The sequence below is a fragment of the Rhyacophila brunnea genome, unplaced genomic scaffold (genome assembly GCF_057557595.1).
Source record: "Rhyacophila brunnea isolate RB1 unplaced genomic scaffold, BYU_Rbru_1.0 scaffold_16, whole genome shotgun sequence".
NCBI classification, from domain to species: domain Eukaryota; kingdom Metazoa; phylum Arthropoda; class Insecta; order Trichoptera; family Rhyacophilidae; genus Rhyacophila; species Rhyacophila brunnea.
Window position 1 is genome coordinate 35,933,329 of NW_028232816.1, and position 19,715 is coordinate 35,953,043.

Consider the following 19,715-nt stretch of genomic DNA (forward strand, 5'->3'; position numbering starts at 1 on the left):
AATAGTAAATAATTTTTATTATTGAATAATTATTTTTGTTTTATTATTTCGTTTTCTCATCCCTACATTTTTTTTTATCTCTATTGACACTGATAAGGCAAGATTTGCGCCTTAGTAGTTATTACAATCAATTGTCAGCGGCGCTGTTTTACCATCCATACCTTCCTCATACGAATCTGCAGCAATAATATTTAAATGTATTTTGAACAGTAATATACGTATGTTCAGTCTGAAATTTTCGTGTGTGTTTAGTTGATACTGTAATAGGTATTTTATTATTACCGTTTAAGTCATATTATATACATAATATGTAGGTATTAATAATACGTGAACATACTGTCACCATTTTATGTATCTATTCTCATTCACCGTCTCCTATAGCAGTGCTCCGCAACCTTTTCTCACACATGGCACACCAAAGGTATTCCCAGAATTCCGCGGCACACCACAGGTAAAACAATGTATAGATCAAAATATGGACCCCACATGCTGAAGCGGGCCCCCTACCTATCGATAAGGTTAAAGACAGTGTGATACTCTAAAGTAGGTAGTGTTTTTCAAATGGTGTTCGAGGTAAAATTAATAGTATTCATTGTATGTTTAGCTATTTTTTGTATTTATTAATACAAACACTCCCCAACCGCATATTTAAAAATATTAGTACCAGTGTAGTATTTTTTAACCATTAGAGAAAATTTTTAATTTGTGTTTATCTCACTTATCTGGTTGATCTGCCACGCCCCCCTGAGCGTGGCCTCCCAGACTAGAGCGCTGACGAAAGAGAAACCCGAAGGTCTTATCACCCGTCAAGTATGACTGCTTATCATTTTTAATCATAGCTTGAGTTGTAAAAAGTTGCTCACATAGGTATATGTCGTATAAAATGGGAGCTGAACTGCGATAGCCTTGTCGGAAATCCGAGGATATTCTTTATTAACCAAAATCTAGAAAATACCCAATGGAACATCGGCGAAATTCATTTTTAGCGTCACGTCGTTTCTCAATTCAACAAAATTCCTCACGAATATAATCATAGTGCTTCTATAGAATTTCGAGCATTGGTTGCAAAAGGGTTTCGAATCCTGTCGTATTGATTGTATGACAGTAATGATGAAATTTCTTTTGCAGCAAAGTTATAAGTTTTTGGGCCTGACCCAAAATTTATTGCTTGTTTTCAATGGTAGTGAATTTATTTAATATCCCTATGGTAGTGAAGCATATCAATATATTTTCATTCTGACCTTGCATTTTTTTATTAATTTTATTCAGGTGCTCAAATATATTACTAGCCATGCTCGCAAATTTGGCCATTAAGTAAGTGTGACGTTACAGACGTCACTTACGGGCTAATTAACAATTTTAATTAGTGGAGAGGTTTTTCTCTCGCGGGCAACACAAAAATCCTGCGGTTGGTACTCCGAGCAGCCGGGTTTGATGAGTGGTGGGGGGGATCGTTCCTTGGCCGATCGATATCCGCTTGCATCAATTCCTTTTCTGGTTGACCTTTGACACAAGAAGACGTGAGTTCAGCGAGTCCCGCATGGCGGAACCGCCATGCGGCTGTAAATACATTTCATTTTTTATTATTAATTAATCTTAAGTATTTGTTTTAATTATAACCTCACTCACATGTGGATATTTTGTTTAAGCTAGGTTAAGTTGCTGAGGACTTATTGTATTAATATCTTAGTTTGCAGACGATAGTGCGTTTTTTGTGTAACGTAAATATTCGTTTATGTATTATAATATCGTCGTTTATGAACGATGGTGGTTTGACTTCAGCGTTATACCTACCGCCATTATGTACTTTCGTAATTATTTGTTATTACGATATAGTACCATTGACTTTTAATTACAATGTCATATTAAATACAGTGAGGTTAAATTATCACGGTGTTTCATTTAATTTAATTGTATCCTATAATATTATGTTTTTTGACGTTCTTTTCTTTCACAGAAAAGGCTTTGGCGTCCAGTTCGAGTTTAGCTTTCAATGCTCGCAATTAACCGTTACAACGGTATGATGAAGACATCCATCGGATACCAATTGATTTCGATGGTCCTTTCCGTAACAGGATTAGAATTCATCAGAGAGATAGTGCGAAAACCCTGTACCCTGAGCTAGCGGTGCGTGTTATCCACACAGACTTGGATAACAGTGTTAATGAATCGTAGGTTGTATGTGGCCTAGTATATTTCTATTGAACATAAGTATTGTATTATATACAAAATTATTTGCATTTTTTGACACAATGCGCCGCGGCATACCTAGCATCGTCTCGCGGCACACCGGTTGCGGAGCATTGTCCTACAGGATTGCGTTTTTTATATTAGGGGAAGGGAGGGAGACTTGATCCCCGTTTTATATTTTTTGTTATAACTTTTCTCCTACTGTGATTGTAGTAATTCTTTATAACCTATTAGTTGCAAAATTTATCTAGGTATACGTTGATAATTCACAAAATGTGGATAACTGATTCAAAAAAAATATATTTAACCAATTGTCAGGTAAGGGAAAAGTGATCAAGTCTCCCCCAATGAGGGTGACTTGATCACTACATATGGGAGACTTGATTAGGGGGGATCCCACATATGTATTATAGTCATAATCATAAATAATACCTCTAGTTATTACAAGAAAATATTTTATTGACCTTAAACTCTACATAATAATTTATGCTTTTAATAATTAAATCAAGGCACATCATTCAACACTAAAATTGTGAAGAGACTTGCGGAAAAATGAATTCGCTTGCTCATAGACTTAAAAATTGGTTTAAGTAGATTCTTTGCAATCTGATATCTCGCTACATCACCTATTTCTTCGACTGTAGGCCATTTAAATGTCTTGTGGTCACGTTTCCTGGCAAATTTCACTTGAAATCTGTTTGCTGTTTGTTGCTGAATCTGCCCAACGTAACGAACGGTGTAGCATCTTTTTGTGTGAAATAAAGTTGACAATTAATTATCCTATCATCTGCCGTAAGCTCAAAGTCATCATCGCCGTCTGATTCGCACTCTGTTAAAAAATCAGCTTCGAGGACTCGTCACTTAGATAGTAAAGAGAATCAGGCGATGGAGGAACGGGAACATCATCTTCCGCTGAACTCGAAGAATTTTGAATTTGTTTCAAATTTTTGTTAGTTTTTAAACTTATTTTTGCTTTTCTGATTTCCATTCTATTTTCTTTGTCCCCTTTATGTTCTCTGGCCATATATTCTGCCTAAATAGCCTATAGAAACGAGCTATGGGAGATGTGATCCCTAGGGATCTAGTGTCCCATAGTAAACGTGATCAAGTGTCCCCAATACCAGTAAAATCAAAATTATTTATTTAAAACGGTAACTACAAACGAAATTAAAACAACTACTAACAGCAAATAAATCTTGAATATATATATATAGACTGAATAAATACAGCAATCACTCACCATTATGTAAAAAGCAGATATTGAAGTCTAAAGATTTAGAAAAATCTTGTCTAAATTGTCAAAAAGAGTTCAGTCAGACGTGTTCTTTACTCCATTGATTTAGACAGCTCTGAATATACTCTGACGTCTATGGTATATGGCCGGCAGCCAGTGTTACCAATATTGAAAGATTTTTTTTACACATTAACGAGTTCTTGGTGGGTGAACAAGTCTCCCAGGGGATCATGTCTCCCTCCCTTCCCCTACCTATTGTTCTAACGTAAGGTCTATCCATTCTGTTCTATCATAACAATGATAATTTAAAATGAGATTTTCTTATATTTTGTGTTACTTAAGTCAGTTTATTTGAAAGCATTGTTTTCTTGCCGAAATACATTTTTTATAATAAGGAATTAGGAATTTTTTGGTGGTATAGAATTAAAATAGTGGTTTATTATAATATCTGACTCCACAATCTGAAAAGTGCTAGAGCCGTCATTGACGAAATATATTATATCTATACCTTTACCTTACCTATATTATTATGGTGATAAAACAATAAATTTTTTTGTTACCTTTACTTACATACTAAAAAATATTCATAATAATTTATTAAGGGTACTTAATTTTTTGAAAGATTTTTATTTTGTGTACCTAACACGCAACCAATTTTTCTATCTCAGTGTGCTCTGATATAAAAAAAGTTTTTTGATCTGAAGCATTAATAATCAATAATTACAGGTGTATTCAATAAATAGTTCATACATTCTCAAAGTTTGTGTAACTATATAATTAAAATTGAATACAAAATGGTTTATTAAAAAGTCTTCATAATGTTGAGTTTGTGGGTTACTTGAAGACAAATAATATTCGAAACGCGAAACATTAAAAAAGTTTTTAGTAGTGTAGAACTTCAACTATGTAATACTTTTTATTACTTAAAGGTATTGTCATCCTTTAATTGGTACCGACGTATTGTAATATATGGTACTGAGTCGTGACTAGAGTTGGGTTTCTGGAATTTTCCTACGGGAATTCTCGAGAATTTTTCGAGATTTTCCATCCCGAATCTCGAGAATTGAAATTTTTAACATTTCGGTAAATCCCGGATCTTGAGAATCTTTTCTCGGGAGATTTCTTTATTTTAAAATATTAATTGAAAAAAAACGACTTTTTCGCAGAAGAGAAGCAATGCGAGGATATCATTAATGCTCTAAAACCTATACGTGTCGAAGCTCTCAGCAGCCAAAATATGAACTTAATTGCAGCGGATTATATTCTCAAATTTTTGTTCACAGAATTGTTTGTTGTTTTTTGAAATACTATTTTAATAAGTAATATTTTGAATTATTTTTGTTTTCTTCGTCTTACTTAAATAAAATAAAAATATATTTTTTTGGAATTTGTCTGTTTTATACTGATTTGAAGATTTTTTAAATTTTCTAGATATCTCCAGAATTCTTGAGAATTCTTTTCTGGAAATGCCGAATCTCGAGAATTCAAAATTTCATAATTTCGGGAAATCCCGAATCTCGAGATTGAGATTTTCTCGGGAAATACCCAACTCTAGTTGTGACAAATTAAGCAATAGCACAGTATCTTTCACATTTACAAAGAAATACTCAATTCGTTATGAAACTGATAAGTTTTGGTCTTCTCTAACTTGGTCACTCATTGCATCGTTAAACTATTAGGCCATATATTCAATAGAGGACAAAATGAAGCAACATGACGCTCGACATCTATCAAATAAAAAGAGCACACTTGGCAGTTATACCCACGGGAAATAAGACGATAATACGATATTATTACTGATGAATAGGTACACACTAATAAATGTCAACGTCACACTAAATCGATGTAATTTCAATAGCTCACCGACCATATAGAATTGAGTAATGAATATAAAAATTATGTATTTTCCTATACCTACACGAAACATACGCCTAAAAATATATCATCGTATCAACAGCTCAAAATGACAAACAACTAAACAAAAAAATAATATAATTATACAATGTTAGTCGATGACTGAATTAACTGATAAATAATAATAACGAGATAAAATTATTTATTATTTAAAAAAATATTTTATCTTTATATGACGTAATTGAACCCATAGAAATTATTTTTTTTAATTATCGCATTATTAATTATTATTTGAATAAAGCGGCAGTCCTTGACACTAAGTATATACGGAGATAAGCTTTGCCTTATAAGCTTATAGATTCGTATGAACAAAACTAGACTACCCCGATGCCTTTGACACGTAGTTCATACAATAAGCTCGCCAAAATCATCTCGAGTGAATCGATATTTAAATACTCGCTAGTGGCGCTACTTTGTCACTTATTTTTTATTTATTGTAAATAATTCTGACGATAGATGGCTCTCATTTATATATATTTTTTAAATATTAATTTATTATTCTTACGATATTACATATTATATTCAATTGGTTCCCGCACATTTTTTATTTGTTACTACTTAAATACTTTCTATCTATTTTTCTAAGAAAGTAGGCTTCAAATAATCGCTTACTATGGAGTTTTCGCCACTGCCGCTTACAATCGCCAAAATTTGATGCGAGGTAGACGCGCGTTCGACTTGCGAAACGACTACATCCAACATGCCCTGCTTCACGTAGAAATGCCGCACTATGTTAAGGGATATTTTGGCCACTAGTGAATACGAGGCGTTATCCTACTGTTCAAAGAGTCAACTGCGCGACGTGAAGGAAAACTACGTTTTAGTAAAGAGTGCGGTGATTTGCATTCACAATGCAATTTGCTTGACGTATATAATAATTAATTGATTTTATCCGGAAAATCAGTGTATAATAAAACAATGCACTGAATAAAAAAACATATACTTAGTAGGTACAGTTTTTAGGAAACATATAAAATTTTATTATTTCTATGGGGATATTTTATTACTTCGGTTTGTAAAAAAATATATTCAATGAATCACTAAAATTTTTCATTATATTTCATGATTTAATAGTTAATATTATAATAAATTCATAAGAAAGGGTAGGTAGATACAAGGAAAATATTATATAGTATTTATTTAACAAGTTTTTATTCTTAAATATTATACAGATTATATATTGATAAAGCATAATTAATATATCCAGTTAATATAAAAAAATGTTTAACACATTTTCCTTATAATATACATACAGGTTAGCATTCCACTATATCATGTTAAAATTATGATATAATTATAAAATAAAACAATAAAAAGTAAGCATTTTTATAAAACAAAAAATAAATACATTTATTGGATTAATAGCTTTGGAAATCTTCACCTTGTGAATTTTTTTACATATTACTTATATAAAATTATTTTTGTAAAAAAATTACAGTTAAAACATTTATATGAAACTGGAACTGGATGAAAGGCGTAACCCGGGTCGCAATAAACGACTCAAATGTAATAGTACAAAACTTTAATCCATTAGAATTTAAATTCAAATTCAAGTACCTTCGGTCGATAGAATTAATACATAGATGAACATTAATTGACACAACAATGAGATAATTACATATATATTTTTTTGAGTAATTTATTTCAAATTCGTTTGATTACAGTTTTAAATCAAGTCTGTAGTGAGTTAAGTTTCGCCATGTAGGTATACTAAACCAAGCCCATCGTATTGTTATAATGAGACATCACATATGTTTGATTTACAATACTATTTTAGCATCACATAAATTTAAAGCTTTTAAAGTAAACAATATAATATAATATAAACATTTATGTACCCACTTGACTATGTCAACTTAAGAAATATTCAAAGTGATCTCACAGCATTCAAGTCACCATCTAAAAGCAGTAAATTAACTAAAATAACGTCTTGCACCAAAACGCACACTTGCAGTAATAAATAAGATGATATATGTATCTCTTTATGCAAATAGCACTTCAAAGTGCTATTAAGAAAATCTTTTGACAGATACACCTTTCTCACCCTCTTTCAAAATACTGACACGAGTTAAGAAATGTATTTAAGTAATAATTACTAATATTATTTACGAGGCCGTGCAATCCGTTCCCACCCTTTTGGGGTAAACACATGCACCCAACTATGTTGATTTAAACAGATGCATCATTATGAAATGGCTCTCACGCTTTTGCAAGCTTAGAGATAAACCAGAAAAAGCACTTAACTGGTAAACATCAAATATTATTTACGAGCTTCTGTTCAATACTTGAAGTAAAGCAATTTGTTATCTACATTAATTGCACAAAATGTGCATCTTTTTGGGTTAGATACTCAGATCTAACACACTCTTTAACCTTTTTGACCCGAACTAGAAAACTCACTAACCATTATTAGTGTTATTTATTGTTGATGTAAGTAGATGTGATAATAAACACCTGCACAGTCGAATAATATCATAAATGTTATTTCTTGTTAATGTAAAAGCATATATCATAACGGACACGTGCAGTCTGTTCAAGTCAAAAACCCATTAAATAGAATAGTATAAAACCTCAGGGAATATTACCCCCGTTGTCTTTAGTCTCCAACCATAGTACTGTACGTAACTTATGTCTGTCAAACACTTTGTACTAAAATTATTACTGATATAAATAGTAATGTTTTACTTCACGTAAAACACTATTTTCTCCTCTGTGTTCACAATCAATTACAAACGCCCACCGCTCAAGCATCCTAAGAAGGTAAATCTCCTGACAAAACTACCTTCAAGACGTACAGTCTATAACCGTTCCAGAAAACTGTGAAGAATTACATCAAGGAGATTCACAGAGTGTCCCAATTCTGGTAAGAAACTTAAGGAAGGTTAATATCATCAAACCATACAGGACCTGCCAACCCAGATCTCCTACTCCCTTAAGCTACTCATGACTGGGACATAACAGTATGACCGGCTGTGTGCCAGGTATTTTTTTCATCATTCGAGGATTTAAAATGAGACATGGGTAAATTGTAAAGATTCTGATTGAAAATGGTATAAATGTTATAGGGCCAAAAGACTTGCTTCACCCATTCACAAGTTTAAAAAATAGCAACATTTTTTCTTCCATTATCCACTATAATACACATTCTTAGTTAAGTAGTTAGTTTTACACTGAATCGCCAATATATGCAGAAATCCAGGCCTAAGTATAAACTGGTCTACTAAAGGATGCTTTTATTTCAAATGAGATAATAAATAATCATTTCTTTATGTAATTGGAATCAGGTATGAATTTTAGCCGAACTTTCAACATTATCATCACTAGCAGTACCTAACCATAAATAATTATTATTATGTAAATTTTAATCAATACTTATGATGGTATTCATTTGATACCTATATCATATTGATTTAATTTAATAAAACGCTTATTTATTAATATAATATTATATTTATTATTCAATTTCAAACTTCAGTTGAAAATGTCCCTCTGAGGTGGACGAAACCGGTCCAGATTTATTTATTAAAAGTGTAATATAAGATAAGATAAAAGTGCCCATAAAATACATGAGCGCAAAGAACTAAAAATTAAAAATTGCAGTAAATAACATAAGCTAATATAAAACTCCCAATCTATCATATTAAATAAATCTTCACGTAAACAGTATGAAACGGCATTTTTTAAATGCAGCAAAATTGGTTTTTGTGGACATTTTAAAAATAATTTTATAATATAAATGACCTTGGACATATTATGTCATATATTTTGACATATTATGCATTTCCACCATGATTTGACAGTTAATAGGTACAATAAAATAAATTAAAGTATTTAATATGTTTTTTTTAAATTAACTATTTTTTTATTCAACAAATAATTCACAAGATTTAAAAATGTAACATTCTAATTATTGAGCATAAATAAAATATGTTATAATAGAAAAAATCTTTTTGAAAAAATATTTATTGTTTTATATATATTTTTTTAATATTTTTAATATTTTTTATTATTTTTTGTTGTAACTTAAATGAACTTGCTTATATTCTATGGGTTATAATAAAATATCTCAGAAGTGTTTTCAAAATTATGCATGTTCAGTATTCATTATATTTAAAGAGTTCACAATTTAAAGGATAATATCCTATATTATACAATATTATGATCATTTATTACTTATCTTATCGAAGAATTACATTTTGATTATCCTCTAAAACCGTTGACTCAGTCAAGATGATTGCTAGAGATATATTTTATGATGGTGAGTATCTCAAACTACCTATCCATCTTGTGTTTCTGAATTTAAATACTACTCCTAACAGTCCTTGCTTGCCATATTTCCAACTCTCTCCATGACGAAATTTGATCATGGCGGTCAAATGAAGAATTCTTTGATACAAGAATATCTTTTGCAATATAAATTGAATGTGGGATGAGTGATGAATGATGATAGTATAATAAATGTTACCGTAATTTTATGCGGTTAAAAATCCTAAATAACAGTTATATTATTTGTTGTATTATGCAGTGTTTCTTTAATCCACGATATATATTTGGCACTATCTGCAAAAACGATATAATGTTGCAAGTCACAATCATTTTCTGAGTTGTCAAATTTTCTTAGACTGACAGAAACAACTCCACGCAATGTCCACCTCATATTTCTCAATATAAATAAACCGCTTCCAGAATCACCGTTGCAAGGTCCCTTTCCATCTTTTGAACCAGCACATAATGTAAAGTTCGATGTAACCATGGGAAACCAAGAATGATCATTATAGCATTCCAAGTTTGACGCTATAGGAATAGTCGCTTTCAGTGGTCTTGGAGAATGTTTACTATGTTTGTCAGTGTATGTTCCCCACCCTACAACTGTTCCGTTTTCTCCAATAATCCTTGACAAATCTTCATCTTCGTTCCACAAACAAACTGGGTAGATATAGTCTGTAAATTTTATAGGTTCAATCACTAACACAGCTATGTCAGCTTGGACAACCCAACTTGTATTAAAATTTGGAGGTAAAATGATTTTAATTATCGTAACATTAATTGTACCGATGTCATTGTCATTCAAAATTTGGAAACCGCCAACTTTCAGATAGTAATTTGTAAGAGTGTTGTCTTCGACACAGTGAGCCGCTGTAACGACATGTCTATTAGAGACTAAAGATCCGCCACATATAAATTTGATTGGTTTGGTATATCCATGATAAATGGCTACTATCCAAGGCCAATCGCCTTTAGCTGTATCATTCCCATCGATAACAAGTGTAGTATAGTTTATCTGGCTTCTTCCACATTTGCTTAAATCAATATCTGTCGGAAGTGTTGTAGATCCGCTTAAATTCGGTGTTGTAGGTATCGGCGGAGGATTTTGAATATCCATTTCCTGAATAATGTTTTTAGGTGGGCTTAGAAAACGGTTTCGGCGTAGCGTTATGGTTGAAAATTCACCACTAGTTACTGGAGGACCGGTACAAATTGTTTCATTGTTAAACTCAATCGATACGACTTTTGGAAATATAGCTCGTCGCGGAAAATTAATTCTAAATGTGAGATTTTCCTTATCCTCGAGTTTTATAACTTCTCCAAGGTCTCCATCGGAAATTATGGTTGAGAAAGACAACTCAATACTAAATGACCATTCACCAGTTTGTTTTGGCAATTCAACAATCCCATGAATTATTTCACCTGGAATTATTTTATATTTGAAAATATTAGGGCATGGTGAATAATCTAGCTCGTTTTGTCGTGACAAGCTTACCATTGATACAATAATCAAGAGAGAATAGCAGTATAAATTCATCACCATTTTTATTTTTAATACAAATTGAACAACCGAATGAATTAATTTAATTTAGTAGGTTTCACTTATTTTATAATGTCACTTTTAATAACAGAAATCGTAGCACAATACTCAATAATTATCTCACACATCTATCGTCGTCAATGACGAATAACTCTATGAACTTCCACATAGTATGAAGAATGTATAATATTCGAATACAACATTAATTAATACCATGGGTTTTTCATTGACTTGAGTTTGCTCACTAGTGGTCCCAGAAAATATTTTTGCGGGGAGGATACTATAAGAATTTAATTTAAGAAAAATCAATCAAATTTAAAACAGTTCATAGCAACTTACTTCACCATTTATGTCGGGGACCGGTTTGAATTATTTCTATAATGACAATTTGTCACGTTTCGCATTGCTACTTACTTACGTATTACTTCACCGTGTTTCGCTTTGGTCTTGGGAAATAAGGCAAGCAAAAAAACACGCCGTGTGAGATCTGCAGCGCGTAGATCGTTTTTGTAGCACCACTGAAGGGTGAAGGAGGGTCGGCCATGGCGATGAAACCCTCAAGGTTGTCCCCATATGAAGCGTCTCTTCGTGATTACTTCAATCATCGATGGCCGCCGTTTCCAGTTACAAACTCGAGTATTTGTAACGGGGACATACTCAAATTGCTACTAGTCGTCCGAGATTTATTTACCCATCAATATTTTTGTTTGTGTAGCGCTACTTTGGGTAGCTATACCTTGATAAGAATACTTAATTATAAACTACCATCCATCGGACTATTTCAAGAATGTAATAATACAAAAGTTTGTTTCACCGAATAATGGTAATACTAGTATCCACCAGATAGCGCTATGATTCTTACATTCTTATTGGTTTAAATTATGCAATTTATTTGAAATTACTCAGTTAGACGATTAAGCAGTGTTAGATGTTCTGGTGACCGTGTAGTACTAGTTCAGCATTATTTGTCCACTCGGTGAGCACATTGAAGGAGAGATAGTAAAATTGCGTTGCGCAACGTTGAATAGAAAGGTACATGTTGATCATAACACAAAACTATCGCAATAAAAATTCCGGATATAGATTCAACATGACCGTGAAACGAATCGATTTGTATGGGTGTTAAATCTTTAGCCTAACGGAGAAAACTATCTAAGTATTCGACAATAAAAGTTTTTGAAGAATCGTTGGACCGGTTGAAAACAATTTAAGGCTAATATTGTGAATATTTTGTGGATGCAACTCAGATCCGGCCACAGTCTTAAATGCGATGGATCTAAAGCTCTAATATATAAACAATTTGTGAGAAAACTGCAAGATTTTCTATCAGAATTTACTCTAATTATTTTTCCGAAGTTTTAAGGGTGAGATTTTACTACATAAAATCATTTTAATGATTATGTGCGTATGTATAGATAGGCGGCATTTGGTTTTCCGCCTATTCGACGATTGCATTGTGATGGCACCTTACGAAGGCTCAGAGCAACCGTATACTGAGCTGCGAAAACAGATGTTTGCGACGGATACTGGGTATGCGGTGGTATCACTTTAGGAGCAACGAGGAGATAAGAGAGCGTACCAAGCAGCCTCTCATCACTCTGAGAGTGAAGAGGCGACGTTGGACCTGTACCTGCAGATGCCAGAAGAGAATTTCAACCTGGCTTGCCTGTTCTTCAAGCCAACCGGATTCCGGAGTCCTGGAAGGTCGCTAAATACTATATTTCAAAATCAGCCAAGTCCACCTTTAGGTATTTTTGACTTTTTTGTGAATTGCAGAAGAACTACTACTTTCTAACATTTCTGCATTATCAAAATGTGGAATTAATTAATTTTAAATATTCTATACTCGAAATAATATAAACTTTCACCCTTGTGACTGTGTATTTGAGAAAACAAAAAGCAGTTTTTCTCCTATTCATCTATTATGGACATGGCTGATTTTGAAATCTAGCGACACATATATAGTGTATACGGCGAAACTACGGGATGCTGGTTTGACATGGAACGGTGCAAGAAGACTGGCGAGCGACTGAGATTCTTGGTGGCGTCTCGTGGTGTCCATATGCTCCGACCAAGGGACGAATATAGCCGAAGAAGAAGAAGAAGAAGATGTATAGATTACAAGAATGGCATGCCATTGATGATGAGTGTAGACCAGATTCAGAGTATAATAAAAAGTATGTAATGGTAACATAATTAGTAAGTATATTTTTACGTGATATAATAATATGGGACATAGTAGTAAGTATACTTAATTACAGATCATAAATAAATAACCTCAGTACCCACGAGATTGAATTTATGGACGTCACTGAACTGCCTACTTAACTATAAAAAATGTTGTTTTTTCATTATTATTAAAATGAATAAGTAATAATTACAGTATTAATGAGTCTACCTAGTTAGCTAATCATTTACGCCAAACATAATATATTATAATATGTAGGTATAATAAGAAAATAAAAGGAAAAATAAAGATACACTTGTATAGCATTGCAACAACCAGCTGTCTCGCTAGACTTTGCAGTCAGCTTGGAGTTATAATCACACAGTGGTGGATTTTAAAATTATATTAATATAATTATGATTTTATTCTAATAGCAACATAGCATATCACTAAACTCTTTTCTCAATACATCGATTATGTCACGAGCTGTATAGCACGTTGCATCATTTTGTTGGAACCACATATTATCGTCCAGATCAAAATCATCAAATTTATTCCATTGACAGTAATTGAATTGCCATTTTCATTTTCGTTTCCAAAAAAATACGATCAAATTACACCTCCAGACCATAAACTGTTCCCGTTCAGTCGAGATTTCCGTTTTGGTCCGTTCAGTTTTGAATATTTAGGCGGCATATTTAGACGATGACTTTATGTTGTCCGTTGCAGTTCAGTTGGGAAACGGCGATGTATAAAGGAATATTAATTTTATAAATACTTTCTAAACATATTGGTTGGCATAATACAGTACCTTTATTTAGGATCGATAACTTAGAGGTTTAAATATACCTATATTTAAATATATTATAATATTTCAATCGAAATTAGAAAAGTAGTATGAAATATACGGCAACATAGTAATTTATGCGTAAATTCAACCGGCAACTATAAAAAATGGATACCTACCATAACTAATAGAGAATACAACCTATACAGTTTTGCATTTACAGGTCAGTTTAACTGACGCTCGACGAAAACGGAGACTGATTGGATAGCAAAACTGATCGCTTAAAAGCACAAAGGTGTTTCAATAATAGCATGTAGGTATTCATCACTCCAAGTATGACTCCAAAAGATCATTCAGTTTAAGTTATTGTGTTAACTCTATTGTATATGTCTTCAAAATGCAAATTTTTGGGAAGCATCTTCCATTTAGTGCTATAAGAAAGTCCAAGTATTTGAAAACGGCATGTAATTGATTTTGCTGGATTTCCATCTACATTTTGATTCACAAAATCGATATTTTCAGCAGTACATTTACGTTTTTGACGATATGGATTCTTAACAATTCACAAAATTTTAAATATGATTTTTTTAATTAAATTACGAATAGTAAGCTCTATATTTTGACCATAAATTTCACGTAGTACCCAAAACGTAGCCCGAATAGATTCATTATGGTTGTAATCAATTTTAACAATTTGGATACTCTATAAAACTGTGTATCTTTCCATGATGATTTTTTGAACAATGCTGAACATAAATGTCAATTTTGGTGGAAATATGAAAAAAATGGCTACTATGACGTTTTAAAAATCTGTAGTACCTACTGTAGGACTCTGTGGAGGCCCAAATTATCATCATCTAAGAATCGAACATGGTTAAGTAGTAGTAGTAGTAGTAGTAGTATAAGGTATCTTATAAAAAATTCCCGCTACAGTTTCTAATAAAAAGGTTTTGCATCACTATTTTAAGGTGTCCTAGAGTGTGTTATTGTTTTATTGAAATTTACAAATTGTACCTAATTGTTTTTTTTAATAATAATTGACAAGCTCAAAATTATTTTAGATTCTAATTATGGTGCACATGCAACTCCAATTAAATTTTAACCATGTTTTAAAAAATGACAACATTATTATTTTTATCTAGTTCAATTGAAAAAGTAGTGAAACATAATCTTGTTAAACACCCGGCTGTTTAAGCCAATTGACGGCATTTATCGCAGAAAAGAAAGATATTTTAATTATAAACAGTTGATAGGAAAACAAAACAACTTAATTAAAAACCACACGTTACAATTCTTTAGACGATAGCGTGTAGTGGTACTTTTCTTTTCTGACTATAATACATTACAAAGGTCTAATTATCTACGAAGATTTTATTTACTTAAAGGGGTGTGTACTATTGGTAATATACATATTGTAATGACTGATTAGAAAATATTAAATAATTTACCACCACATATTATTTTATTTGTAATTTACATTTAAGAGTGTTAGGTTAGGTTAGATTAGGTTAGGTTAGGTACGTACCAATCTAAAAATATGAAATATAAAAATATTTTTTTCGAGTTTTAGTATTGTCATGATATAAACAGATTGTAGATTACCTATAACTGGACATTTTTTTTTCAAAAATGGATGTTTTTTTTAAATTTAAAAACATACAATACAACTTCACTGTGAATGTTTTAATACTTATTAATTATTACATGTATGTGCATGTATTTATTTAGAAGGAAGAATATTATGACAATACAGCTATTGGCCAATGCGCCATAATAAATATAAAGTACAAAGTAGGTATAATACCCATAAAAAATAATAATTAAAAATATATGTATGATCAACTTAATGGTGCCATCAGATAGGTGAATCGTACGATATGCAGCACCATGGGACATCAAAATCATCCTGCGATGTAAATACAATGAATACTGCAGAGTTACGATTGATATTGGTGAGATTATGAACGTTAACACTAACTATATTATAGACCAGGTGTTCACAAAGTGTGTTCCGCGGGCCAATTGTATCTCGCGTGACTTTTTTTATGTGTTCCGCGAGAGTTATGTTAAATATGTATTAATTTTTATTCTACATATCGAATATTTAAAAATACATTTAAAATTAAGGGCGGACGTGCTCAGCTTGGGTCAAAATGGAGCTTTTATCTATTTTCAAAGCATGATCCTGGACATACCTTAAACGTTGTAGATAATCTATTTATATAAATTTTAAGCCTTATTATCCTTCATATTTATTTTAAACATTTGTTTGAACATGTACCTAACCGATTTTTTTTAAACGGTACATGTTCAAATACGCGCGTTAACATTATTTTACTGCCTACTTCAATTATAGTTTGTGAATTTATGGCTACGGCCGTATGTTGTAGCTTAACCACTGGGGAATGCCAAAAGAAATGGCGTATTTCAAAAAAACACAACCATATTCTTAGGTCAATATATATTATAAAGCAATCATTATTCGTAGGATGTTTATCACACTTGAATGGCCAAAGACATAGCTTATAATGAGTATTTTTAGAATTATCTTCAAATGTGTTAATCTTGCGCGTTTTTGAATAATAAAATGCCTAATTCTTGTCAAATTTGGGATCACAGAGATTATCAATATAATTTTTTATCGTAAATATTTCACTATAATAATGTCAATATAAACTATACTGATGGTTTTATAAATGCGTTTAAAAATTAATAAATATAAAAAATCTTAACACCACTGCACATTTATGTACTGAAATATGACTATATTCTAAAACATTAGAGCGAGAGGTTTAAAAGAATACTATTTTATGTGATAAAAATACTTTCTGCAGTCATCAAATGTTTAAAATAAATATAAAGGATAATAAGGCTTAAAAATTATATAAATAGATTATCTACAACGCTTAAGGTATGTCCAGGATCATGCTTTGAAAATAGAACAAAAGCTCCATTTTGACCTACGCTAAGCATGTCCCCCCAATACCCTCTGGCAAGAATGAGTGGTCCAGAAATTTTGAGCCTAGATTGCAGAATTTTAGTTTCAAACAAACAATTGCATAAGTATATATTTTTTTTTATCAAATTAAATTTATACTTATATATTATAAAATATTTTTTAATATATTATTGAGAGTAAGTAGTAATATTGTATATTTAATTAAAATTACAAGTTTACACAATGAAATATTTTTTTGTTTGCTTTATGTTTTTTAAAAACAGAAAATATTTACAAAAGAAAAGGCTGCCCGCCAAATATTTTTGATTTTAAAATTGTCCCTTTGGCGAAAAAGTTTGTGAATCCCTGTTATAGACAGATTTCATTTATTGTTATTAAAAAGGAAAAGTTTGAATAAGTATTTAATATGTATGAAGCTTGATTAGAATAAAAAATATTTTCGGGTTAAAATAGTTTTATTTTATAGACAATTCATGTTTATAAATAATAAATAAAAAAAAATATAATTTAATTATGAATACCCATGAACTACAGTGACAAAATAAACGTTATAAAAATGTAAAAGAATTCAATGAATGTTGAATAAATAAAAGTACTTTTCAATTTTTGTTCCTTAGTGTGAGGTGTATATTTTCAAAGTGAACTTATTCCACTACTTGACAAAAATTAGTTATGAATGCCAGAATTGAAAGGATACAATTTTGTACAAGTATTTTTTATAGAGAAGAATCTAATAGCATTCAATCCAGTAGAAAAAATATCTTTAACATCGGTGTTAGTTACAAAAGTAACTTATTCCAAATCTAAATACGTCATTATTATGTAACACCAACACCGTAAACAGTTTTTTGGCGTTCGCTAAAAATTTGTTGAAGTGGAATAAGTTCACTTTGAAAATACACCTCTCGTATATCATTGAATTGGCCAAATTTAGTAATCTGAGTAATAACACTCATTTATTTATTCATAAATTAAACATAATATTTTTAATACTATACACTTTAGAAATTTATATTAATTTAGATCTAGTTACCTATGTAATTACGTCACTAGATCCCTAGTCGCACTGTGGTAGAACTTTATTTTCTCTTAAGGGGGGACATGCTCGTCGAAGGTCAAAATTGAGTTTTTATTGTATTTTCAAACCATGATCCTGGACACTCCTTAAACGTTGTAGATAATCTATTTATATAATTTTTAAGCCTTATTATCCTTTATAGTTATTTTAAACATTTCATGACTGCATAAAGTATTTTTGTTACATAAAATAGTATTCTTTTAAACCTGTCGCTCTAATGTTTTAGAATATAGTCATATTTCGGTACATAACTGTGCAGTGGTGTTAAGATTTTTTACATTTATTAATTTTTAAACGCATTTATAAAACCATTAGCATAATTTATTATGAGATAATTTTTGTAAAATATTCACGATAAAAAATTATATTGATAATCTCTGTGATCCCAAATTTGACAAGAATTAGGCATATTATTATTCAAAAAATCGGCAAGATTTACATGTTTGAAGATGATTCTAAAGATATTTAATATAATCTATGTCTTTGACCATTCAAGTGTAATAAACATCTTATGAATAATGATTGCTTTATAATAATTATTGACCTAAGAATAAGGTAGTGTTTTTTTGAAATACGCCATTTCTTTTGTCATTCCCCAGTGGTTAAACTACAACATACGGCCGTAGCCATAAATTGACAAACTATAATTGAAGTAAGGAGTAAAATGATATTGACGCGCGTGTTTGAACATGTACCGTTTAAAAAAAAATTAAAAAAAATTCGGTTAGGTACATGTTCAAACACGCGCGTTAACATAATTTTACTCCCTACTTTAATTATAGTTAGTCAATTTATGGCTACGGCCGTATGTTGTAGCTTAATCACTAGGGAATGACAAAAGAAATGGCGTATTTCAAAAAAACACTACCTTATTCTTAGGTCAATAATTATTATAAAGCAATCATTATTCATAAGATGTTTATCACACTTGAATGGTCAAAGACATAGCTTATAATACGTATCTTTAAAATCATCTTCAAATGTGTTAATCTTGCCGATTTTTTGAATAATAAAATGCCTAATTCTTGTCAAATTTGGGATCACAGAGATTATCAATATAATTTTGTATCATGAATATTTTACAAAAATTATCTCGTAATAAATTATGCTAATAGTTTTATAAATGTGTTTAAAAATTAATAAATGTAAAAAATCTTAGCACCACTGCACAGTTATGTACCGAAATATGACTATATTATAAAACATTAGAGCGAGAGGTTTAAAAGAATACTATTTTATGTAACAAAAATACTTTATGCAGTCATCAAATGATTAAAATAACTATAAAGGATAATAAGGCTTCAAAATTATATAAATAGATTATCTACAACGTTTAAGGAGTGTCCAGGATCATGGTTTGAAAATACAATAAAAACTCATTTTTGACCTTCGACGAGCATGTCCCCCCTTAATAGGAAATAATATTATTTTAATTTGTGACAAATTATACTATTATTACTAACACTGTCCATACAAGAGTCCATATTATTTTAGTTAAATACATTATATTATCATTATGTAAGTATATAATTGAATTTGTTGCATTGTAGTGCCTATAACTATTTTTTTTAAATATAATT

General features: G+C 31.0%; 1 protein-coding gene across 1 annotated transcript; it reads right to left on the bottom strand.

Moving 5' to 3' along the window:
* Positions 1–1,363: 1,363 nt before the first annotated feature.
* Positions 1,364–10,721, bottom strand: LOC147074670 (serine protease gd-like). The gene is made up of 2 exons (XM_085943997.1): positions 9,929–10,721; positions 1,364–1,560 (listed from the first exon to the last, which is right to left on the bottom strand). The coding sequence occupies exons 1-2, from the start codon at positions 10,719–10,721 to the stop codon at positions 1,364–1,366; spliced, it is 990 nt and encodes a 329-aa protein (XP_085800123.1).
* Between the last annotated feature and the right edge of the window lie 8,994 nt (positions 10,722–19,715).

Bases quoted from the DNA above. Each gene is read 5' to 3' on its own strand.
- LOC147074670 (XM_085943997.1), bottom strand. From the start codon at position 10,721: ATGGATATTCAAAATCCTCCGCCGATACCTACAACACCGAATTTAAGC. The intron at 1,561-9,928 runs GTGACTTGCAAC...ATGTATTTACAG, and splicing joins TGACAACTCAGAAAATGATT to CCGCATGGCGGTTCCGCCAT.